We start from the raw sequence: 25,860 nt of genomic DNA on the forward strand, positions 1-25,860 counted from the left end.
GCTCTGCTGGATTCTCGGACGGCTCGTGCCTATCTCCCAGAGACGAGAGCCAACAACTTGTTGTCCCTCGTCTCGCGGGTGCGAGCGTCCCAGCAGATCACAGCTCGGCAGATGTTGAGATAGCTGGGCCACATGGCCTCCACAGTTCATGTGACTCCCATGGCCCACCTTCACATGCGATCTGCTCAATGGACCCTAGCTTCCCAGTGGTTTCAGGCTGCTGGGGATCTAGAAGACGTGATCCACCTGTCCACGAGTTTTCTCAAATCCCTGTATTGGTGGACGATTTGGTCCAATTTGACTCTGGGATGTCCTTTCCAAATTCCTCAGCCACAAAAAGTGCTGACTACGGATGCGTCTCTCCTGGGGTGGGGAGCTCATGTCGATGGGCTTCACACCCAAGGAAGCTGGTCCCTCCAGGAACGTGATCTACAGATCAATCTCCTGGAGTTACGAGCGGTCTGGAACGCTCTGAAGGCTTTCAGAGATCGGCTGTCCCACCAAATTATCCAAATTCAGACAGACAACCAGGTTGCCATGTATTACATCAACAAGCAGAGGGGCACCGGATCTCGCCCCCTGTGTCAGGAAGCCGTCAGCATGTGGCTGTGGGCTCACCATTACGGCATGTTGCTCCAAGCCACATATCTGGCAGGCCTAAACTACAGTCTGGCCGACAGGTTGAGCACGATCATGCAACCTCACGAGTGGTCGCTCAATTCCAGGGTAGTGCGGCAGATCTTCCAGGTTTGGCGCACCCCCTTGGTGGATCTCTTTGCATCTCGAGCCAACAACAAGGTCCCTCAGTTCTGTTCCAGACTTCAGGCCCACGGCAGACTGGCATTGGATGCCTTCCTACTGGATTGGGGGGAAGGCCTGCTGTATGCTTATCCTCCCATACCTCTGGTGGGGAAGACTTTGTTGAAACTCAAGCAAGACCGAGGCACCATGATTCTGATTGCTCCGTTTTGGCCGCGTCAGATCTAGTTCCCTCTTCTTCTGGAGTTGTCCTCCGAAGAACCGTGGAGATTGGAGTGTTTTCCGACCCTCATCACACAGGATGAAGGGGCGCTTCTGCATCCCAGCCTCCAGTCTCTGGCTCTCACGGCCTGGATGTTGAGAGCGTAGACTTCGCTTCTTTGGGTCTGTCAGAGGGTGTCTCCCGCATCTTGCTTGCTTCCAGAAAAGATTCCACTAAGAGGAGTTACTTCTTTCTATGGAGGAGGTTTGCCGTCTGGTGTGACAGCAAGGCCCTAGATCCTCGCTCTTGTCCTACACAGACCCTGCTTGAATACCTTCTGCACTTGTCTGAGTCTGGTCTCAAGACCAACTCTGTAAGGGTTCACCTTAGCGCAATCAGTGCATACCATTACCGTGTGGAAGGTAAGCCGATCTCAGGACAGCCTTTAGTTGTTCGCTTCATGAGAGGTTTGCTTTTGTCAAAGCCCCCCGTCAAACCTCCTACAGTGTCATGGGATCTCAATGTCGTTCTCACCAAGTTGATGAAACCTCCTTTTGAGCCACTGAACTCCTGCCATCTGAAATACTTGACCTGGAAGGTCATTTTCTTGGTGGCAGTTACTTCAGCTCGTAGAGTCAGTGAGCTTCAGGCCCTGGTAGCCCAGGCCCCTTACACCAAATTTCATCATAACAGAGTAGTCCTCCACACTCACCCTAAGTTCTTGCCGAAGGTAGTGTCGGAGTTCCATCTGAACCAGTCGTCGTGCCAACATTTCTTCCCCGTCCTCATTCCTGCCCTGCTGAATGTCAGCTGCACACATTGGACTGCAAGAGAGCATTGGCCTTCTAGCTGGAGCGGACACAGCCCAACAGATAGTCCACCCAATTGTTTGTTTCTTTTGATCCCAACAGGAGGGGAGTGGCTGTGGGGAAACGCACCATATCCAATTGGCTAGCAGATTGTATTTCCTTCACTTACTCCCAGGCTGGGCTGGCTCTTGCGGGTCATGTCACGGCTCACAATGTCAGAGCCATGGCTGCGTCAGTGGCCCACTTGAAGTCAGCCACTATTGAAGAGATCCGCAAAGCTGCGACGTGGTCATCTGTCCACACATTCACATCTCATTACTGCCTGCAGCAGGATACCCGACGCGATAGTCGGTTCGGGCAGTCAGTGCTTCAGAATCTGTTCAGTGTTTAGAATCCAACTCCACCCCCCTAGGCCCATGTTTATTCTGTTCCAGGCTACACTCTCAGTTAGTTAGTTGGATAAATTGTTAGGTCAATCTCAGTTATGTCCTCACCGTTGTGAGGCCCAATTGACCATGTTTGTTGTTTTGAATGAGCCTGGGGGCTAGGGATACCCCATCAGTGAGAACAAGCAGCCTGCTTGTCCTCGGAGAAAGCGAATGCTACATACCTGTAGAAGGTATTCTCCGAGGACAGCAGGCTGATTGTTCTCACAAACCCGCCCGCCTCCCCTTTGGAGTTGTGTCTTCCCTTGTCTTTGTCTTGCTACATATGGGACTGACGAACATGAGCCGGTTCGGGCGGGAAGACGGCCGCGCATGCGCGGTGCGCAGCAAAGGCCTTTGCTAATAAAGTGTTCCGATTGGAGGCGCTGCCGTGGATGTCACCCATCAGTGAGAACAATCAGCCTGCTGTCCTCGGAGAATACCTTCTACAGGTATGTAGCATTCGCTTCACTCGACATTGCAGCTGCAGTGGTTGATGGGGTCTCGGTTGCGTGTTACAAAGGGGGTGTGCTGCTGCTTTGGCAGATGCATACTGGAACTTTTCACCGAGTACCCGCAGGTTGTACTGATGAGCAGCCTGGAAAAGATCAGTTTTCTCTGCCTCCATCTGCTGGTAGGAGAGGATAACACCCATTTATTCAGAACAGTATGGCCCAACTAAAGGAAAGTCCACACTCAAATGAAACAGTGGAATAATGAAAATTCTTCACTATGAGGAGTCAATATACTTCTCATATAATTCATCCTAAACTGATCTTCTATAATATTAGAGGAAAGCGACTCAGTAGTTACTGGAAACGCTCAGTAGCGATAAAAGGAATGTAGATAATCTCCCAGTCAATTCCAGCAACTACTGAAGCTTTTTCTTCCAATACAGTTTGGTATGAAGTATATGTGAATTATATTGACTCCTCTTAGTGAAGAATTTTCATTATTCCACTGTTTCATTTGAGTGTGGACTACATTTTTCAGTTGAATATATTCTCCAGTTGTGAATTGTACTGACTAAAGGAAAGGAAATTATCAGTTAAGACACATAATTTCACCTTAACTTTGGTAGATGTTTAAAGTTACATGTGGATTTTCAAAGCCAGTACTTACAGATGTGCCATTGAAAAATATAGTTTTAAACATTTAAGTTAGACATGTAAAGTTTAAATAGCTACCTCACCACTAAATACTCCCTTCCCATTGTCTAGCCACCTTTTATATCTGCTGCTTTGTTAAAATATTTTTTACTTTTGCTTTCAGATTTTAAAAGGTGACTGTATTTTGGATATTTCCAGCTTTACTGAGAATAAGTAAGTATTGTATTGTGCTTTTTTTAATTTAATGCCTATGATCTTATTGCAATAGTTAAGGATTTATAGTGCATGTCACAAGTACAGTGGGGGAAATAAGTATTTGATCCCTTGCTGATTTTGTAAGTGTGCCCACTGACAAAGACATGAGCAGCCCATAATTGAAGGGTAGGTTATTGGTAACAGTGAGAGATAGCACATCACAAATTAAATCCGGAAAATCACATTGTGGAAAGTATATGAATTTATTTGCATTCTGCAGAGGGAAATAAGTATTTGATCCCCCACCAACCAGTAAGAGATCTGGCCCCTACAGACCAGGTAGATGCTCCAAATCAACTCGTTACCTGCATGACAGACAGCTGTCGGCAATGGTCACCTGTATGAAAGCCACCTGTCCACAGACTCAGTGAATCAGTCAGACTCTAACCTCTACAAAATGGCCAAGAGCAAGGAGCTGTCTAAGGATGTCAGGGACAAGATCATACACCTGCACAAGGCTGGAATGGGCTACAAAACCATCAGTAAGACGCTGGGCGAGAAGGAGACAACTGTTGGTGCCATAGTAAGAAAATGGAAGAAGTACAAAATGACTGTCAATCGACAAAGATCTGGGGCTCCACGCAAAATCTCACCTCGTGGGGTATCCTTGATCATGAGGAAGGTTAGAAATCAGCCTACAACTACAAGGGGGGAACTTGTCAATGATCTCAAGGCAGCTGGGACCACTGTCACCACGAAAACCATTGGTAACACATTACGACATAACGGATTGCAATCCTGCAGTGCCCGCAAGGTCCCCCTGCTCCGGAAGGCACATGTGACGGCCCGTCTGAAGTTTGCCAGTGAACACCTGGATGATGCCGAGAGTGATTGGGAGAAGGTGCTGTGGTCAGATGAGACAAAAATTGAGCTCTTTGGCATGAACTCAACTCGCCGTGTTTGGAGGAAGAGAAATGCTGCCTATGACCCAAAGAACACCGTCCCCACTGTCAAGCATGGAGGTGGAAATGTTATGTTTTGGGGGTGTTTCTCTGCTAAGGGCACAGGACTACTTCACCGCATCAATGGGAGAATGGATGGGGCCATGTACCGTACAATTCTGAGTGACAACCTCCTTCCCTCCGCCAGGGCCTTAAAAATGGGTCGTGGCTGGGTCTTCCAGCACGACAATGACCCAAAACATACAGCCAAGGCAACAAAGGAGTGGCTCAGGAAGAAGCACATTAGGGTCATGGAGTGGCCTAGCCAGTCACCAGACCTTAATCCCATTGAAAACTTATGGAGGGAGCTGAAGCTGCGAGTTGCCAAGCGACAGCCCAGAACTCTTAATGATTTAGAGATGATCTGCAAAGAGGAGTGGACCAAAATTCCTCCTGACATGTGTGCAAACCTCATCATCAACTACAGAAGACGTCTGACCGCTGTGCTTGCCAACAAGGGTTTTGCCACCAAGTATTAGGTCTTGTTTGCCAGAGGGATTAAATACTTATTTCCCTCTGCAGAATGCAAATAAATTCATATACTTTCCACAATGTGATTTTCCGGATTTAATTTGTGATGTGCTATCTCTCACTGTTACCAATAACCTACCCTTCAATTATGGGCTGCTCATGTCTTTGTCAGTGGGCACACTTACAAAATCAGCAAGGGATCAAATACTTATTTCCCCCACTGTATATTATGTAAGCCGCATTGAGCCTGCCATGAGTGGGAAAGCGTGGGGTACAAATGTAACAAAAAAAAAAAAATTATAAGAAGCAGATAACAATGGGTGACATCATCTGATAGATCCCATGAAGGAAAAAAGACTTTTTTTTTCCAGTTTGACTAGTTCTGGAAGTCTTTAAAAGGCCATATCGCACACGCATTCAAAGTTTCTTCTTTGCACCATTGTGCGCGACTTCCTCAGTCTTTGTCTTATACTAACTTTTTTCTGTCCTCCCATTTTGTGATTTGATTTTAATCTTCAAATGTTGGTTGCATGTGGACCTCTTATTTGTTTTCCCTCTAGCACCATCTAGTTAGGGTTTTCGAGTATTTCTGAGTTTTATGTCAGGTTTGGACTTGGTTCCAAGATGATCTTATTAAACACACAGCGGTTATAGTCCACATATTAAAAAGAAAGGAGAAAAAAAAACAGGAGGAAGGACATTGACAACTGTCATAGTTAAAAGGTGAGTTAGAAGAGGCTATTAGAACATCTTTGAACAAAATGAAAAATAGAATCTCAAAGAAAAAACAGGAAAAAGCATAAATACTGTCAAGTTAGATACAAAGCACTGATAGTAACATAGTAGATGATGGCAGAAAAAGACCTGCACGGTCCATCCAGTCTGCCCAACAAGATAACTCATATGTGCTACTTTTTGTGTATACCTTACCTTGATTTGTACCTGTCCTTTTCAGGGCACAGACCGTGTAAGTCTGCCCAGCACTATCCCCGCCTCCCAACCACCAGTCCCATCTCCCACCACCGTCTCTGGCACAGACCGTATAAGTCTGCCCAGCGCTATCCCTGCCTCCCAACCACCAGCCCCGCCTTCCACCACCGGCTCTTCTACCCGATCTCGACTAAGCTCCTGAGGATCCATTCCTTCTGCACAGGATACCTTTATGCTTATCCCACGCATGTTTGAATTCCGTTACCGTTTTCATTTCCACCACCTCCCGCGGGAGGGCATTCCAAGCATCCACTACTCTCTCCGTGAAAAAATACTTCCTGACATTTTTCTTGAGTCTGCCCCCCTTCAATCTCATTTCATGTCCTCTAGTTCTACCTCCTTCCCATCTCCGGAAAAGGTTCGTTTGCGGATTAATACCTTTCAAATATTTGAACATCTGTATCATATCACCCCCGTTTTTCTTTTCCTCCAGAGTATACATATTTAGTTCAGCAAGTCTCTCCTCATACGTCTTGTAACGCAAATGCCATACCATTCTCGTAGCTTTTCTTTGCACCGCTTCAATTCTTTTTACATCCTTAGCAAGATATGGCCTCCAAAACTAAACACAATACTCCAGGTGGGGCCTCACCAACGACTTATACAGGGGCATCAACACCCCCTTTCTTCTGCTGGTCACACCTCTCCCTATACAGCCTAATAACTTTCTAGCTACGGTCACCGCCTTGTCCCACTGTTTTGTCGCCTTCAAATCTTCAGATGCTATCACCCCAAGATCCCTCTCCCCGTCCGTACCTATCAGACTCTCCCCGCCTAACACATACGTCTCCCGTGAATTTCTATTCCCTAAGTGCATCACTTTGTATTTCTTTGCATTGAATTTTAATTACCAAACCTTAGACCATTCTTCTAGCTTCCTCAGATCCTTCTTCATGTTTTCCACTCCCTCCCAGGTGTCCACTCTCTTACAGATCTTAGTATCATCTGCAAATAGGCAAACTTTACAAGGAGAACTTGAACAGAAACTTGCCGTAGAGGCAAACTCATAATAAAGTATTTTTCAGGTATATTGGAAGCAAGAAGCCTGTGATGGAATCAGCTGGGTCATTAGATGACAGTGGGCAAGAGGGAGGGTGAGCACTCAAGAGATGACAAGGCCATATCAGAAAGGCTAAACTAATTCTTTGCATTGGTCTTTACTGAGGAAGTTGTAAGGGATCTACCCATGCCAGAAATGGTATTTAATTATGACAGTTTGAAGGAACTGACACTTCTCTGAGGACAAGCAGGCCTATTTATTCTCACAAGTGGGTAGCACGGTCCTGCGTTGCCTGGTCTGGAGCTTCTAAGAATCTCAAAACAGAGCTTCACCGCGAGTGCCTTCCCGCCCGCCGCAAGGGCGCAGTTCTCGCAGTTCTTTTTTTTACCATGGTGAAGAGGGGCTGTGTTTTGTTGGCATCTCTTCATGCACCCTGTCAAAGAGCTTTTTTGGTGCCTTATTTTTGGGAAGATTTTTTTTTTTCTTCTGCCCATCTTGGGGTCCCCTTTTCCTCTCTTCCCTTAATATTTTTTTTTGTTATTTTGCTTTTTTTTAAAGTGTCCTTTATTTTCTGGTCAATGGGTCGTGTTTAGGTTTCGACTTTGGCCAGATTTTTCCTGTCTCTTTTTTTTTTTTCTTGGTGCCTTTGCCCCTTTTACTGGCACCATTGAGCTGTTTGAGTTTGCTGTAGAAGTTTTTCCGTCCATGTCCTCCAAAGTTCCCAGTGGCTTTAAACATTGTACCCAGTGCAATCAGACCATCTCTGGCACAGACACCCATTCTTGGTGTGTTCAGTGCTTAGGGCCCAACCATAGCCCTTTTTTTTTTTTTGTTACATTTGTACCCCGTCCTTTCCCACTCATGGCAGGCTCAATGCGGCTTACATGGGGCAATGGAGGGTTAAGTGACTTGCCCAGAGTCACAAGGAGCTGCCTGTGCCTGAAGTGGGAATTGAACTCAGTTCCTCAGGACCAAAGTCCACCACCCTAACCACTAGGCCACTAGCGCTTCTAACTGTGTCCTCTATGTGCGTATGAACAACAGAACTTGCGTGTCCAGAGAGGCTCAATGGAAAAATATTTTTAGAGCCAAGTCCAAGTCTTTGTCGCTTGCATCAATATTGGGGGTTGGCATCGATATCGAAGACGGCATCGGCGCCAGGTATGGGTACTTTGAGACCTATGGACGCTGGGAGCAGTAGTGCAAGTAGGCCTTCACCTGTCTTGACGCCATCTGCGGGACAGGGCCCACAGGACTGACCAGTGTCGGACCTGACCCCGAGGTGACATGAGGATTCGATGTCGTTCTCGTTGGTACCAAGGAGTCTCGGTGCCAAGCTTCCGGGCGAAGGCTAAGAAGCATAGGCAGTGGTCCTTCTCTAGGCATGGTGTCAGGAACTTCAGGGTATCGAGAGACTTGGCACCTGAGAAGCATCATATCCAGTCCTTGTTACGTGAACTGCTGGATGGCCTCATGCAATGGTGTGCGATGGTACCAGGGTGCTTGCACCTGCCGTACCTCCTGTTGTGGCACTGCTTGGACCTCAGCCTGTGGTGTGGCCTCCAGCGCCGGTATCACATGTGGTACCAGTGAAGACTGCCACCCTTGACGGTACTCCTTTGACGTCGGTGGGGGAAGCTTTGATGGGGTCAAGGCAGGAGAAGGCTCCTCAATGTCCCTCTTGGGGACATGGTTCCTCTACGTTGAGGCAGGCTCAGTCTCGACACTCCCATGTGGAGGTTTTATCTGACACCGATGAGGAATGCTCATGGGAGTCGGAGGAGGATCCAAGGTACTTCTCCTCGAATGAGTCCTATGGCATCACCTCTGAACCCTCCCCTCCACTTGAAAGGTGAAATTCTCCTCCTGCAGCCGTTCCATTTACTTTAGAAGTGGAGAACAAGCCCAGGGCTAAGATGCTTGAGGTCCTGGACTTTATGTCTCCTCCTAGGGAGGCTGTGACTGTCCATGTCCAATAGGTACTCCAGGAAGTCCTCAATAGGAATTGGAAGTCCGCTCTTGTCAGTCCATGTTCTGCCCATGAAGATCAACACCATGTACCGGATCCACAGTATGCCTAATTTTAGTAGGCCCCAGTTGCCTCACAATTCCATGGTGGTGGAATCTGCTCTCAAAAGGGCCAAGAGTATTAGAGACTATGCCTTGATGCCCCCAGGCAGAGAAAGTAGAACCTTGGACTCTTTTTTTGGGAGGAAGATGTTCCAGTCTTCAATTCTCGTGTCCCTTATTCATTCTTACCAGCTCTTTACGAGCGTGAACTTGCGGGACTCGGTACATAAGTTACTGGACTTGGCTGAATCTCTCCCTCCAGAGCAGGCCGAGTCGGTACGCCAGTTGGCCAAGCAATAGAAGGTGTGTTGTAAGTTCTTGGCCAGGGGTACCTACGACACTTTTGACGTGGCATCCAGGATCTCTTCTCAGAGTATAGCATTGCACAGGCTCTCATGACTGCGTGTTTCTGACTGAGAACATTCTGTTCAGCAGATGTTGATGGATGCCCTATGGGGGGGGGGGGGGGGGGGGGGAGAATGACCTTTTTCGAGAGAAGGTTGAGGAGGTCGCTGAATTGATGTGCAAGAGCAGATTCACTAGAAACAGAGGAAAATGAGGACAAGGCAGTTATCACATTCTGTAATTGATTCCAATATACTGAATAGGTATCGGGCAAGTGATGAGTGGGATTGCCAGGAATGAAACATATACGACGTCCAGTACATAATTGGAATGGGGATAATTTGAGTGAGGTAGAAGGAGCGGCACGCAAACAAAGCAATGCCCAAAGGCAGTGCTTCGAGCTAATTCTTAAGACCATTTGCCATCAACTGTCTGAGTTTCGTTTTCAGCAGACCATTATATCTTTCAACTAACCCATTGCTGGTGGGTCTATAAACACAGACAGTGTGATGGGTAATATTCAGTTTGGAAGTCAAATTCTGCATTAATTGATTGACAAAATGAGTTCCATTGTCTGTGGTAATTTTACAGGGGATACTGAATCTAAGAATGATATCGTTACAAAGTACCTGGCCCATCACATGACCATTCTCTTTAGTACACCTGAATTATTTTCCTTTCCTTTTAATTTCAGACATTATAACACTTGTTTGTGTATGCTCTTGTCTTTTACTTCTGAACACCCAATTTCAATTTCATGCAACTTTATTTACTCTTTGTATCCACCTTTAACTTTTAATTCCTTGTTTCCTCCTCCTTTTGGTGTGCGTTTTAATCTGACCTTTTCTATATGCTTGCGACGCTACACTACTCAGAGATATTCTCGTTTTTTAGGAAATGTTACTCATTGTTCTGATACTTTTGACTCTTCTGACCTCCCAATGCTTAATTTCTCTAGCCTCTCTATCCCACGTTCTGATGTATGGTGGTATTGTGGGACCAAAATTCTATATCCCATTTTGCCATTACAATGGTCTGGTATATGTGCTCTAGTTCAATTAGTTATACCAATTGTAATTGCCTATCCTCACCAGATATCTTGTGTCAAAACCTCTCCCGTCTGCAAGGATATATTAAACAAATCTTTAAGAGGACCCGCCACAACCTCTCTGAGCTCCCTCAATATCCTGGTGTGGATCCCATACGGTCCCATGGCTTTGTCCACCTTTAGCTTTTCAAGTTGGTCATACACACTCTCTTCTGTGAACGGTGCTGTATCCACTTCAATCTCATTTGTACTTTTTGCAGTCCATCGCGGTCCTTCTCCAGGATTTTCTTCTGTGAAAACAGAACAAAAGTATCTATTTAGCAAATTTGCTTTTTCTTCATCATTATCCACATAGCGGTTCGCAGTATCTTTTAGTCTCACAATTCCCTTTTTAGTCATTCTCCTTTCACTTATATACCTGAAGAAATTTTTGTCACGCCTCCTTACATTTCTAGCCATTTGTTCTTCCGCTTGCGCTTTCGCCAGACGTAGCTCTCTCTTGGCTTCTTTCAGTTTCATCCTGTATTCCTCCTCGTGTTCCTTTTCTTGAGTTTTTGTGTATTTCTAGAACGCCAACTCTTTAGCCTTTATTTTCTCAGCCACTTGCTTGGAGGACCATATCGGTTTCCTTTTTCTCTTGCTTTTATTTACTTTCCTTACATAAAGGTTCATGGCCCTATTTATAGCTTCTTTTAGCCTGGACCACTGTCCTTCCACTTCTCGTATTTCCTCCCAGCCCATCATCTCCTTCCTCAGGTATTCCCCCATTTTACTAAAGTCAGCATGCTTGAAATCCAGAACTTTGAATTTTGAGTGGCCGCTCTCCACTTTAGCTGTAATATCAAACCAAACCGTTTGATGGTCACTGCTGCCCAGGTGGGCACCCACTCAGATATTTGACATGCTATCCCCATTTGTAAGCACCAGATCCAGTGTCGCTCCCTCCCACGTGGGTTCCGTCACCATATGTCTGAGCAAACCGCTTTGTAAAGCATCCACAATCTCTCTACTTCTTTCCGATTCCGCAGAGGGAACCTTCCAATCTACATCCGGCAGATTGAAATCTCCCAGCAACAGCACCTCTCTCTTGTTTCCCAACTTTTGAATATCTGCGATCAGGTCTTTATCTAATTCCTCCAATTGTTTCGGAGGTCTGTAGACAACACCCACGTGTATAGAGGTTGTATCCTATCTTTTTAAGGTGATCCATATCGCTTCTTCCTTTCCCCAGGTCCCTGTCATTTCGGTCGCCGTGATATCATTTCTCACATATAGAGCTACTCCTCCACCTTTACGACTCTCTCTATCCTTCCTAAACAGATTATAGCCTGGTATGTTTGCATCCTATTCATGGGAACCATTTAGCCATGTCTCCGTGATTGCAACAATGTCTAAGTCTGCCTCAAGCATCAGGGCTTGAAGGTCATGAACTTTATTGCTTAGACTGCGAGCATTTGTGGCCATCGCTTTCCATGTACATTTCCTGGTATGTGCTTCAACATTTGTGATTTGGGGTTGTCTTTTCTCTTTGGGTACCTTCATATCCTTTTGTTCCAACTTCATTTCTTTCTCTTCTGCCTCAGTTCTATTTTCAGGATCATCACCATGCTGTAATGGAGCAAAAGAATTCTGTAGGGGCAACACTTGTGAGGGCGGATGCCTCTGGTGCACATAGCGAAGTCTGCCTGAGCCTACTGTGAACCATCTATTCCTAGGTGGTTTTATCCTTGGAGGCAGTGGTGTGAATTTGGCTTGATTCTGTGCTGTATGGTTTTGTGTAATCTTAGAAGCTGCTTTAAGTGCATCTAATTCCTGTTTTACCTTACTGAGCTCCTGTTTTAAACTAGCAAGCTGATGACAGACAGGACAAGCCTTAAGTCTCCAGATAATTGGCCTTGAAACTGAAACACCACAATTATTACAGAGAATAAAAGTCATCCTGTTTGTTGGAATGGGAATGAACAGGTATGCTATGATGGGGTTAATACTGTGCAAGATTAACTTTACTCCTCAGCCATACATAGGCAACCAGAGGCAGTTGTAATTTCGGTGGAGTTAATTTGTAATAAGTAGAATACTTAGGAAATTTATTTAGAAAGTGTCAGTCTTGGGGTGGGTGGGTTGAGGGGCAGGGTGGGGGGGGGGCTTAAAGTTTAAAACCTGTGGAATGTTTGTTTTAAAACCTATCTTCAGGAAAGGAAAAAAGTTCTAATACTTGCTAGCAGTTTTGAAATCTGAAATCTCCTTTTCAGATTTACAAATATAAATAAACCAGTTAGAAACAACAACAATCAAATCACAACAGGCAGAGCAGATTAAACAGAGCACACTATATGTAGAGCAGATTAAAACAGAGCACACTATATGCAGAGCAGAATGAAACAGTCAGATCACACTATTTTCAGAGCCAAGGGTTTTTTTTTTCTTCATTTTAGGAAAGATTGAAATGTAGTGACAATGATAGACAAGGAAAGAAGGAAGAGATGCCCAGAGAAAACACAGCCAAAGGATACTGGACATGAATGGGAGGGGAGTGCAGGGAAGAGAGATTTGCTGGACATGGATGGAAGGGGAGGGCAGGGGAGAGAGGAGAATCTCTGGACATGGGAGGGGAGAGCAGGGGAGAGAGGAGACATGCTGGACATGGATGGAGGGGAGGGAAGACAGGAATGAGATGCACATGGATGGGAGGGGAGGGCAGGGAAGAGAGGAGAAATGCTGGAAATGGATAGAGGAGAGCAGGAGATGGAGGAGAATTGCTGGAAATGGATGGATGGAGGGGTTTGGCGGGAGAGAGGAGAAATGCTGGACTTGGATGGAGGAGAGGGGAGAGAGAATTATTGCTTTATATGAATACAGGGGAGGGAAGAGAGGAGAAATGCTGGACATGGATAGAGGGGAGGAAAGAAAAAAGAAGATGCACATGGATGGAGATGAGGGAAAGGGAAGAGAGGCAAAAACTGCACATGGATGGAGAAAATAGGCAAAAGCTGGATCCACGTTATACCTCCTCCAGTCAATTCCAAGGAGGAGGACACAGCTTTTATTTATGGATGTAGGGCAAGAAATGAAGAAGAAAGGAGGAAAGTAAAGAAATAAAAGGAAAGGAAGCCCTGGAAACGGAGTTAAGAGAACAGATAGAGAGCAGCAGAATCAGAGCCTGGGACCAATATGGATAGAAAAACAAAGTCACCAGAAAACAAAGGTAGAAAAGATAATTTTATTTTCATTTTAGTGTTTGGAATACGTCCAATTTGAGAATTTACATCTGTCTTGTTTTGCACTGGGTATACTGGAGCTGTAACGGCTTACAGAAATGATTTATAATGAAAAAAAAATCACGTTATTTTTTTCTCCTATACTAGTATAATATTTTCAATAATACATAGTAACATAGTAGATGACGGCAGAAAAAGACCTGCACGGTCCATCCAGTCTGCCCAACAATGTCTGTTTATATGCGCCACAGCTGGTGTAAGGGGTGTGGCTAATGTGGGTGTGTCTCTCAGGGGTGGAGCTATGTGTGGTGAACCCGCCCATAATGAGTCCCGGCACCTTTTTTTCTACAAGAAAAGCGCTGATCTTAAATATTGTAATTTCTCAATCCTCATTTAATTTATTACTACTTAATGTATTCTGTCCTGCATCACTTTTTGTACTAATTGCAATAAGTTGTTAGGCATATTGAACCTGATCTGTTGGCATAATGTGTGATATAAATGAAATAAATAAATTAGATGCAAACTATCTGATTGTACTTTCACCCTGAATGGCCCATTATGAGTCCACACGCTCTTCAGCTTTTCTTTTTGTAGCCCCAAGTCCTAGAATGACCTCCCATCCTCAATTAGATCTGAGGTTTTGTCCCAAATTTAAGCAGCTTTTGAAAACATATTTCTTTCAGCTAGCCTTCGGGCTCACTAACCCATCCACCTGAGAAGGTGGCACCTGTTATCCCACTCACTTGAAAAGTTGGGGCTCGTCGTCATGAAGACACACCTCAAACTTTCCACTTTACCTGTGGGGGTCTCTTACTAAGCGCTTGTTAAACTGGAAGTGCCGCAGAAGCCCGGTGGTAGTTCCCACCCCCAGCATGCGCCAGTTCTGGTGCTACAAGAAATTTTTATTTTTGTAGCACCGGTGTTTACCACAAGGTTAGTACAGGAGCCCTTACTGCCACCTCAATGGGTGGTGGTAATTGCTTCCCCCCCTCCCCCCCCCAGTAAGTGTTCCCAAGGAAAGGAAAAGATGTGAGCAGAAAAAAGAGGAAAATCAGATAAGAAAATTGTTAATGCAAATGCGGCAGAAAGATACAGAAATATTTTACATTGTATTGAGAGTCATAGGCCCTTGATATGTAATATTCAGAAAAAAGCTCTCTTTGACATAGTGCAGATATTATGGCAAGTGGTAGCAGTAAATTTGAGAGCTTAAGATATTCCAGGTGCCCTGTCTTAAGAGGTAGGTTCATTACTGTCATGGTATGCACAAAAATAACCCATTTGGAGACATTGCCCCCGAAAAGTGTTCTGATAAATGCCAGAACTGAAGGAGTAAGTTGAGGCTTCCCAGAGAGGACAAACAAAAGGTGGTTCTGGAATAATGTGCGATTGTTCAGCAGCTCAGTTCCATTTCTTTCTTGTTCCAGTAAAACACTGAATAAAGAGTATGAAGAGTATGTCCTGACAGTTGGAGATTTTGACGAACGGGTTTTTCTAGGGGAAGATGCAGAAGAAGAAATTGGGACTCCCCGGAAGTTTGTAGCAGAAATGCTTACATCCAAAGTGACCACAAGAATGCCCATGGAATGCAGCTTGCAACAACATTTTGATAAAGTAATGTATTTTACAATTATAAAGTATTGAAATCAATCCCTGCAGTGTCTATTTCAGATGTAATAGTGATCTGTCAAAGAAGAGTAGTCAAGATCCACTGTACTGGTATACAACCAAAACAAGGTGTATTGGTGCCAGTGTGCACGAATAATCAAATTAAAACTACATGTCTATAGTTTTGAGTCTCTGAGGACAAGCAGGATGCATATTCATACTGAAGGGTGATGTCGCCAATGGAGCCCTGGTGCAGAGACACTCCCCAGTGTTATTTTCTAGAGCTTTTGGAAGCATGCTACTGTTCAATCGTGTGTCTTCCTGCCTATGTTACTATGTCACATGGGACCAAGCCATTAATCTTCTTTCCTTGGATCAGAGAGGTTGTGATCACCCCTCTGCTTGCATCGATTCTCCTTCACTTCCAGGTTTTGTGGTCATTGCTATTATTATTTGGACTCTAGGTCCCAGTGGCTCCCAGAGCTGCATCGGACACTAAAGACACTTTGACATTGAGCATTGATAGTGGCCACTGAGATTGAGCATTGTCTGATCCCACCTGAAGACAAGGAAGGATTTCACTTTGTTCTCGTTGATGATTAGGGACCCTGATGGCCGTGTGTTGGGTGAAGGTCAAGAAGCATCAACATCAGTCCCCCTCAATGCACAATCTCCCCTTCGAAATATGAGAGTAGCTCACCCTCCAAGGACTCAAATTGGACATGACAGCCTCCATCAAGCTGGATCCAGGCCATCAATTCAACTTTGGTTGAGCCCCTGCCTTTACCGATGGCTTCCCTTGAGGAGTAGATCTGGGTCATTCTCTAGGAGGAGATGAGGCACCTTCTGGCTGAACACACACATTCACTGAGGTCTTCGACATCAGACCTGCTGGCACACCAACCCATACTGGAGGCCAATGCTCTGCATGTTACACATTCATAGATGCTGGTGCTCCACAGGGTGTTAAGAGTTGATGCTCATCAAGGCAATGCCATTGTCCAGTCCCTCAAAGGGGCTTCCTCAGAGCACCAGAGATTACCTGTTCTCGGCGCCCCTACCCAGGGCCTGACTATAACCTGTCAGAGACAATGGTCAAATGCAAACACCCAGAGGGGATTACTTTTAACAGTCTGATTTGGACTGCTCCTGGATGTCTGAGAAGTCACCAGAAATTCTTGTGGAGGAAGGTCCCTTGATCTTCCTTCAGGTCCCTTCCCTCCACATGAAAGGAGAAATTCTCCCCTGCAGGAGCGTTCTTTTGCCAGTTTTGTCAAGGAGATCAGTATCAGCCCATGGCCAAGTAATTGGACATCCTACCCCCCCCCCCCCCCCCCAAAAAAAAAAAAAAAGGATGCTGTGAAAGTGCCTATGCACAGAATTCTCAGGGGTATACAGATGATGCAGTGGGAAACGCCTCCCTCCCCCCGTACAGTCTATACACAAGAAAGCCAACTCTAGAAGGCTCACATATTTGAGAAGCTCCAGTTTCCTCACCATTCCATGATGGTTGAATCTGCTGTTAACACCTCAGTGCCCCAGGGGAGGAAGACTTGGACTTTGGAGTCATTTGGGAGAAATATTTTTCAGAATGTTGTGCTCACTTCCTGCATACATTCTTACCAGCTCTTCATAAGCATCCATGTGCAGAACGAGAACTGTGGTAGAGTTTGCAGACACAGTACCACCAGAGAAGGCTCCAGCTAGTAGTCAAGTTGCAGGATTGCAGAAAGCACGTGGCTCGGGCAACCTATGATGCTTTCAATGTGGTGTATGGGGCCTCCACTATGGTATTGGGATGCGCACACTCGCCTGGCTACGTGCCTCATTTAGGAGCAAATCGGATATACACTGCCTCCTGTAGAACAGCCCATGTAGGGACGACCAAAGAATGTTTTGTTAGCATTCTGGATTAATAGGATTGGCACGAAACACCTAGCACTCACCTGGGATTAACCCTGAGGCTACCTAAAGGATCTGTTCTAGCATGTTCAGGCTCGCCTGTACCTGTGCATGTGCTCTATACTGGCATACCCTCCACCCCACCTCACTGGGTTTCTCATGCCTCTGGATGAGTCTCCCTTCCACAAGTTAATTCCTCGGTGGTTTCTAAGGACACTGGGGCCACAATCCCAGGGGTCCCACAGTTCCTAGAAAACACAAACAGACTGAGAACACAAACCTTCAGGATTCTTAGTCCAGGACAACAGAGCTATTCATAGGTTTATTATCAGAAACGTGGAACGGTGAACGGTGGTGTAAACAGCAGACAATGACAGGTAGTTTTACTGTTGATACTAGACACTTTCTTACTACCTGAGTAGTACCTGGGAAGTTCAGGAAAATAGCTGCTCACAGGTTTTGAACAGGGTCTCAGTGCAGAGATCTTTACTCTCCATACTCCCTCTCTGAGCCTTGGGGAATCCAGCACATTCTCCAAGGACAAGCAGGCTGCTTGTTCTCACGATTGGGTTGTCGTCTGCGATGGCCCAGGAGACCGGCAAATCCCTAAGAAAACAAAAAAACTTCTAGAACGTACCGGCATGCGGGCAGAGTGAACCACGTGCCCTCCTCAGTTCTTTTTATCCAAGTCTTGAGTGACACGTTTTTTCGCTTTGCTTATTTTTGGCCCAGGAGACTTCGTCTAGTGTTTACCGCTCCCCTTTCTTCATTTTTGTATTTTATTACAAATATTAAAACAAAAAAAGTTATAGTTTTTCCCGTATTTTCTTAGTTTTTTATACACTTGTTTAACTTTCCTTTTTTCGTTGCGGCCGGCTTTTAGGCTGCTCGGCTGGGTTTTCTTTTCTTTTTTTGTGCATTTTTAATTGGCACGATCGAGTCCTTTAATTTCGCAGCTGTCGTTTTTCCGTCCGTGTTATCAAGTACTCCCAGTAACTTCAAGTGTTGTACTCGCTGCAACCGGACCATCTCGGGTACCGACCCCCAGGCGTGGTGTCTCCGGTGCCTTGGGCCTGACCATTTGCCAGCTGCTTGTAAGCTGTGCTCTTTAATGAAAAAGCAGACCCAAGTGTCTCGGGAGGCTCAACATGAAAAACGTTTTGCTGATCAGTCCGGTCCTTTGACGTCCGCATAGACATCAGTACCGAGGTCGGCGGCGGCTTCAACGTCGAGGGAAGCATCGACCGAGAGCGCAGGTAATGGATGCCAAACGACCACATCGCGTTGGGAGCAGCGAGGCATCGAGTGGGTCTCCACCTGTCTCGAGGCCTACTGCTATGCAGGCCCCCTGGGACCGACCTTCGTCGGACCCGGCCTCCAGGAGGCGTGAGGATTCCACGTCTTCCTCTTCGGTACTAAGGAGTCTCGATGACGGGCGTTGAGCGAAGGCTAAGAAGCACCGTCATCGTTCTTCCATGCGCGGGGAGCCGAGGGATTTGGCACCCAAGAAGCGTCAGCACCGGGAGGACCGCTTACCCTCTATACAGGCGGTGCCAATGCGTCGGTCTTCTGGCAGCTTAGTACCGACTCTCGAGCCCCTTCAGATTCTGCCACCGGCTCCTACACCGGCCCCACAGCCTTTTCCGTTGGAGGTCTCGACGAGCGCATCAGGGCCCTTCTTCCAGAGCTTCTGGAAGGATTGCTGCACCAGTCTGCTTCGGTGCCAGGGGTGCTTACGCCTTCTGCATTGACTGTGGAAGTGGCATCTGGGCCTTCGCCTGTGGTGAGATCCTCGTCCTCGGTGCCGCTTGCAGCATTGGCTTCGGCCGCCACCTGGGTCGATTCTCCATCGGCGGAGGAAGCTTTGCCACAGACCAGGGGTCGACTTCTTGACATCCCCCTCGAGGTTGCCGTTCCTCGACGTGGAGACAGGCTCTGGTTGTTCTTGGAGAGCTTATTTTCGATACTGATGATGAGTGCTCGTGGGAGGAAGAGGAAGATCCCAGATACTTTTCTGAAGATGAGTCCTATGGGGTCCCCTCTGATCCTGCTCCGCCAATTGAAAGAAGGATGTCTACCACTGAGGGTCTTTGTTTTTCCTCCTTTGTTCAGGAAATGTCTAAGGATATTCCCTTCCCTATTGAGGTTGTGGATGAGCCCAGGGCCGAGATGCTCAAGGTCTTGGACTATCCTCCACCCACAGAGGTTGCAACGGCCCCCTTGCATAACACACTCAGGGAAGTTCTTATGCGAAACAGGTCGTTCCCTCTATCTAATCCAGTGGTCCCCCAAAAACCTGAGTCCTAGTACAGAGTCCATGGAGAGCCAGTAATGGTGAAGGCCCAACTACCTCACGATTCCATGGTGATGGACTCTGCTCTCAGAAGAGCCAAGAGTACTAGAGACTATGCCTCGGTGCCCCCAGGCAGAGAGTCTAGGACCTTGGATTCTTTTGGGAGAAAGACGTATCGACGTATCAGGCCGCTATGCTCACAGCCAAGATCCAAACACACCCAGCTCTACATGAGCATCCACTTGCGGAACTCGGTGAGGCAACCGTCCAGTTTGGTCGAAGCACTTCCTCAGGAGCTTGCCGAACCTTTTCACCAGGTGGTCAGGCAGCAGAAGATGTGTCGCAAATTCCTGGCCAGGGGTACTTACAACACTTTTGATGTGGCATCCCGAATAGCTGCTCAAGGTATAGTGATGCGCAGACTCTCATGGCTGCGTGTCTCTGACCTGGACCATAAGACACAGCAGCGAATGGCGGATGTTCCTTGCCGGGGGATAATCTTTTTGGTGAAAAAGTAGAGGACATGGCCGATCAGATCATAAGTACATAAGTAATGCCACACTGGGAAAAGACCAAGGGTCCATCGAGCCCAGCATCCTGTCCACGACAGCGGCCAATCCAGGCCAAGGGCACCTGGCAAGCTTCCCAAACGTACAAACATCTAGGCTCAGTCCCAGCACGCTCGTTCCCATCAACAGCGTGCGACTATGGCCCCTGCGGCTCCCCAGCAAAAGCAAGGGACGAGCTTTTGACTGGCTTCGGTGCAGCATAGCCTCAGAAAATGTCCGTGCCGGATGACTTGCCGGTCGGAGGGAGGTTGATATTTTTTCACCAAAGGTGTCCTCTCATAACCTCCGACAGGTGGGTTCTTCAAATAGTCCGGTTAGAATACACTCTCAATCTGGAATCCATGCCTCCAAATTGTCCACCGGGAGCTCAGTCCTTCAGCTCCCAGCACAAGCAGGTACTTGCAGAGGAACTCTCCGCCCTTCTAAAGGCCAATTCGGTCGAACCCGTTCCACCAGGGGAAGAAGGGCTGAGATTCTATTCCAGGCACTTCCTTGTTCAAAAGAAAACAGGGGGGGATGCGTTCCATCCTAGATCTAAGGGCCCTGAACAAATTCCTAGTCCGAGAAAAGTTCAGGATGGTTTCCCTGGGCACCCTTCTTCCCATGATTCAAGAAAACGATTGGCTATGCTTTCTGGACTTGAAGGATACCTATACACACATCTCGATACTCCTAGCTCACAGGAAGTATCTTTGATTTCGGTTGGGAACTTGGCACTTTCAGTACTATGTACAGTCCTTTGTTCTCGCGTCTGCGCCCAGGGTCTTCACAAAGTGCCTGGCAGTTGTCGCAGCATTGCTACGCAGACTGGGAGTACATGTCTTCCCTTATCTTGACGATTGGCTGGTGAAGAGCACCTTGGAGGCAGGCGCTCTACAGTCCATGTGGATGGCTATTCGAGTGCTAGAGCTACTGGGGTTCGTAATCAGTTATCCCAGGCCCTACCTTGTTCAGAAATTGGAGTTCATTGGCACTCTGTTGGACACATGGACGTCTCGAACTTATCTTCCCCAGGCAAGGGCAGACAATCTCCTGGCCCTAGTGTCCTTCGCTCGAGCGTCTCAACAGATCACAGCTTGGCAGATGTTGAGACTCGTAGGGCACATGGCTTCCACAGTTCATGTAACTCCCATGGCACGCCTACATATGAGATCAGCTCAATGGACCCTGGTTTCCCAGTGGTGCCAGGCCATCTCTCCACCGAATTTTGCAGTTCCCTTCAGTGGTGGACCATTCGACCCAATTTGACCTTGGGATGTCTATTCCAAATTCCTCAGCCACACCACAAAAAGTGCTGACAATGGATGCAACCCTCCTGGGGTGGGGAGCTCATGTAGATGGACTTCACACTCAAGGAGCTTGGTCCTTTCAGGAAAAGGATCTTCAGATCAACCTCCTGAAATTACGAGCGATCTGGAACGCTCTCAAGGCTTTCAGAGATCGGCTGTCCAACCAAATCATTCTAATTCAGACAGTCAGGTTGCTATGTATTACATCAACAAGCAGGGCCTCTGTGTCAGGAAGCCGTCCGGATGTGGCTTTGGGCGCACCATCACGGCATGTTTCTCCAGGCCACGTATCTGGCAGGCATAAACAACAGTCTGACCGACAGGTTGAGCAGGATCATGCAACCTCACGGGTGGTTGCTAAACATGGCCGTTGTCCACAAGATCTTCCGAGAGTGGGGCACCCCTTCGGTGGATCTTTTTGCCACAGATCAATCACAAAGTCCCTCAATTCTGTTCCAGACTTCAGGCCCATGGCAGACTAGCGTCAGATGCCTTTCTCCTACATTGGGAGACAGGCCTTCTGTATTCTTATCCTCCCATACCTCTAGTAGGGAAGACTTTGCTAAACTCAAGCAAGACCGTGGAACCATGATTCTGATTGCACCCTTTTGGCCCCGTCAGATCTGGTTCCCTCTTCTTCTGGAGTTGTCCTCCGAAGAACCGTGGAGATTGGAGTGTTTTTCAACCCTCATCACCCAGAACGAGGGGTCGCTTCTACTTCCCAACCTCCAGTCTCTGGTGCTTACAGCCTGGATGTTGAGAGCTTCGAAATTGCCTCCTTGGGTCTTTCAGAGGGTATCTCCTGAGTCTTGCTTGCTTCCAGCAAAGATTCCACGAAAAAGTGTTATTTTTTCAAATAGAGGAGGTTTGCCATCTGGTGTGACGTCAATGCCCTAGATCCTTTTTCTTGTCCTACACGGACCCTGCTTGAATACCTTCTACACTTATCAGAGTCTGGTCTCAAGACCAACTCCGTTAGAGTTCACTTTAGTGCAATTAGTGCTTATCATCAACGTGTAGAGGGTAAGCCTATCTCTGGACAGCCTTTAGTAGTTCGCTTTGTTAGAGGTTTGCTTTTGTCAAAGCCCCATGTCAAACCTCCACTAGTGTCATGGGATCTCAACGTCATTCTCACCCAGCTGATGAAACCTCCTTTTGTGCCACTGAATTCCTGCCATCTGAAGTACTTGACCTGGAAGGTCATTTTCTTGGTGGCTGTTACTTCAGCTCGTAGGGTCAGTGAGCTCGAAGCCCTGGTAGTGCATGCACCTTATATCAAGTTTCATCATAACAGAGTAGTCCCCCGCACTCACCCTAAGTTCTTGCCGAAGGTAGTGTCGGAGCTCCATCTGAACCAGTGTGAGTGGGTAGGTGAAAGGGGATCCGGGAAGGCACGCAGAAGGGGGGTGCAGGCAGCCGGGGAACCCCAACGGGGCAGACTTCATGTGCACAACACCCACATTCAGAAAGCTGCGCTACCGGAGGCAGAGAGGTTGGCCGGGTTAAGGAAGAAGAGGAGGAACTGCCAGTCCCAGAATCCCTCTCTTCCCCACCCGGCTGTGCAAGAGTTAGGGGAGGAGATAGAAGATTGGGAAATGGTCTCTGAGGGAGGTGATGAGGGCCAGCTGGAGAGGATGGGGGCGGGGGGATAAAATGGAGGTTACTGAAGGACTAGAGGAGGAACAGATGGAGATTGGAGCTCTGGCTCAAACCTGAAAAAGTGCTGTAAGAGGGTGGCTAGCTGTGCCTTGGAGAGATTGGTGGAAGACCAGAGGAGAGAGACTGAGGCGCTGGGGGAGATCTCTACTAAAGAGGAAACAGGTGCAGCCCCTGGGAGAGAAAGAGGGCTGGGCACAATTGAAACCACAGTCTGAACCAGGTGGGACCAAAGCTGCGTAGCTTTGCTGTAAGAAAGACTGTGTAAACTGTTTCATACTGAAAAGGTCTGGGCCTGCAACCTACCAAGCTATGGTGTTTTCTTTCTGATAATGTACTGTTCCCTAAAAGAAGTAATTTTGGCTAAAGTGAAGTTATATGGACTGTTTAAACCCTGAATGAGACCTGAAGCAAACCTTAACAACCTGGGAGTAAGGTGTTTTCCTTTTGTGTCTATGCTGAATGGAAGCAAGAAATAAAGTTTTTTTTCTATAAACATTTTGCCTTGATTGAGCCCCTGTGGAAACAATAGAGAGAGGAGGAAGTCCTGCAAGCTCTCAGGGGGTCTGGCACTGAGTTCCCAGAACAGGCCAAGGTGGTGTGGAGCGAGGCAACAGTCGGGTGAAGAAGGAAGCTAAGCAGGGTCGAGCCCGGCTGGGTCCTGGAAGGGGGACCCAGCTACACCAGTCAATTGTCTTGCCAACATTTTTTCCCCGTCCTCATACCCGCCCTGCTGAACGTCAGTTGCATACATTGGACTGCAAAAGAACATTGGCCTTCTATGTGGAACGGACAAGCCCCTTCAGACAGTCCGCCCAAATGTTTGTACCATTTGATCCCAATAGAAGGGGAGTCTCTGTCGGGAAACGCACCATTTCCAATTGGCTAGCAGATTGCATTTCCTTTACTTATGCCCAGGCTGGGCTGACTCTTGAGGGTCATGTCACGGCTCATAGTGTTAGAGCCATGGCAGCGTCAGTGGCCCACTTGAAGTCAGCCACTATTGAAGAGATTTGCAAGGCTGCGACATGGTCATCAGTCCACACATTCACATCTCATTACTGCCTGCAGCAGGATAGCCGACGCGACAGTCGGTTTGGGCAGTCGGTGCTGCAGAATCTGTTTGGGACTTAGGATCCAACTCCACCCCCCTAGGCCCATTTTTGTTCTGTTCCAGGCTGCACTCTGTTAGTTGTTTTCTTCCTAGGCCAATGCTTGTTATGTCCTCGCTGTTGCGAGGCCCAATTGACTTTCCTTGTTGTTTTGAGTGAGCCTGGGGGCTAGGGATACCCCATCAGTGAGAACAAGCAGCCTGCTTGTCCTCGGAGAAAGTGAAGATACATACCTGTATACAAACCCGCCCTCCTCCTCTTTGGAGTTGTTCCTTCTTTTCATCTTTGCTTTTTATTTATTTATTTATTTATTTATTTATAATTTCACATAATTACAAGATACACTTGTTAAAGAAAACTCGGAATTGAAATATCAATCAGAAGAAATTACAATAGTATTTCTCATATCCATAGAAACAATATTTTCCTATCTTAGACCACCAACACTTAGGGGGGAGTTAAAGAACTTGAGGAGAACAAAAACAAATTATTTTTCTTATTTAAGCAATAGGACCTAGACCGCCCCACAGGTAGTCAATATTTCATTATTTCCCTTAATCCAAGAGGTCATTTGACAATCTTCTTTGATCCAACAAAGCTTTTCAATTGTTCAGGTTCATAGAAAATGTACTTATTATCCAAGTATTTGATTAGACATTTACATGGATAGGCTAGCAAAAAGCTAGCTCCCAAAGCTTTAACTTCGTCTCTCAATAACAGAAACTCTCTTCTTTTTTCCTGGGTAAATCTAGTGACGTCTGGGTAGATCCACAAGCGAGATCCCAAAAAAGTTTTTTGAGCATTTTTAAAATACAGTTTCATAATTGAATTTAGGTCTTGCTCAAAGACCATAGAAACTAGCAAAGTTGAACGGATATGAATTTCAGGTAATGAATTTTCAAGAAAAGCCGTTAAATTTTGTAATCCATCCTCTTGCATTCCCTGTGCTTCTGATTTTCTCCTTTGTTCCTCTATTTTCTTCTGTGGAATTGGAAGGTAATATATTTTATTTATAGGAGGAATCATCTCGGGGGAACAATTGAGAACCTCAGTAAGATATTTCTTAAATAATTCCAAACCACTCAGTTCAACCATTTTTGGGAAATTTAATACTCTCAAGTTAAGTCTCCTGTTATAATTCTCCAGTTGATTTATTTTACTATGAATAAAGGTTTTATACTTTATCAAGGAGAGAGTTGTATTTTTTATTGAAGAAATTTCTTGTTGAAATATATCATTCTGTTTAATAGTATCTTGTTTAATTTTTTCAAGAGAATCTTGCAAAGAATCTACTTTAGTCACTAGAGAAGCTGTATCAGCTGCTGCCTTTAGAACTGTTTGATTCAAAGTTTTGAACATTGCCCATATGGCCTTGAGGGTTACCTCCGTGCGAGCTTCCTGCTCTTGTTGTTGAAAACCTCTCCCGTTCGCTGCCCCCGCAGTGCCAGCCGCCGAATAATCCTCAACGTCAACTTCGGACATTGTTGGAGAATCCACCGCTTCTCGGTAGTTCGCGGGACACGGAGGTGGGGAAATATCCGGTGAGGATAGAGTGATGGTATCCTGTTCCAGGGAAGCCGTCGCTCCTCCGACCCCTTCCACAGCGGAACTCCTCACCGCTATCACCCGTGGCGTGCTTGTGGCGAAAGCGTCAAGGGTCGACTGGACCGATCGAGTGGTCGTCGCTGCGGGTGGTAAGCTCTTGACCACCCCTTTCCTTTTAGTATGGGGCATTTTAGTTGAAGAAATCTTGTTTTTAAGTCAAAAAAGGAAAAAGGTCCAGGGA

At 46.6% G+C, this 25,860-nt stretch overlaps 1 protein-coding gene across 1 annotated transcript in view; it reads left to right on the top strand.

Moving 5' to 3' along the window:
* RBL1 (RB transcriptional corepressor like 1) overlaps positions 1-25,860 on the top strand; it is a 389,513-nt gene that overhangs the window by 99,348 nt on the left and 264,305 nt on the right. The window contains 2 exon segments of the mRNA XM_030211607.1: positions 3,468-3,517; positions 15,073-15,259. Of these exon segments, the coding sequence (XP_030067467.1) occupies positions 3,468-3,517; positions 15,073-15,259 (237 nt within the window).

Source organism: Microcaecilia unicolor, chromosome 8, assembly GCF_901765095.1.
Source record: "Microcaecilia unicolor chromosome 8, aMicUni1.1, whole genome shotgun sequence".
NCBI lineage: Eukaryota > Metazoa > Chordata > Amphibia > Gymnophiona > Siphonopidae > Microcaecilia > Microcaecilia unicolor.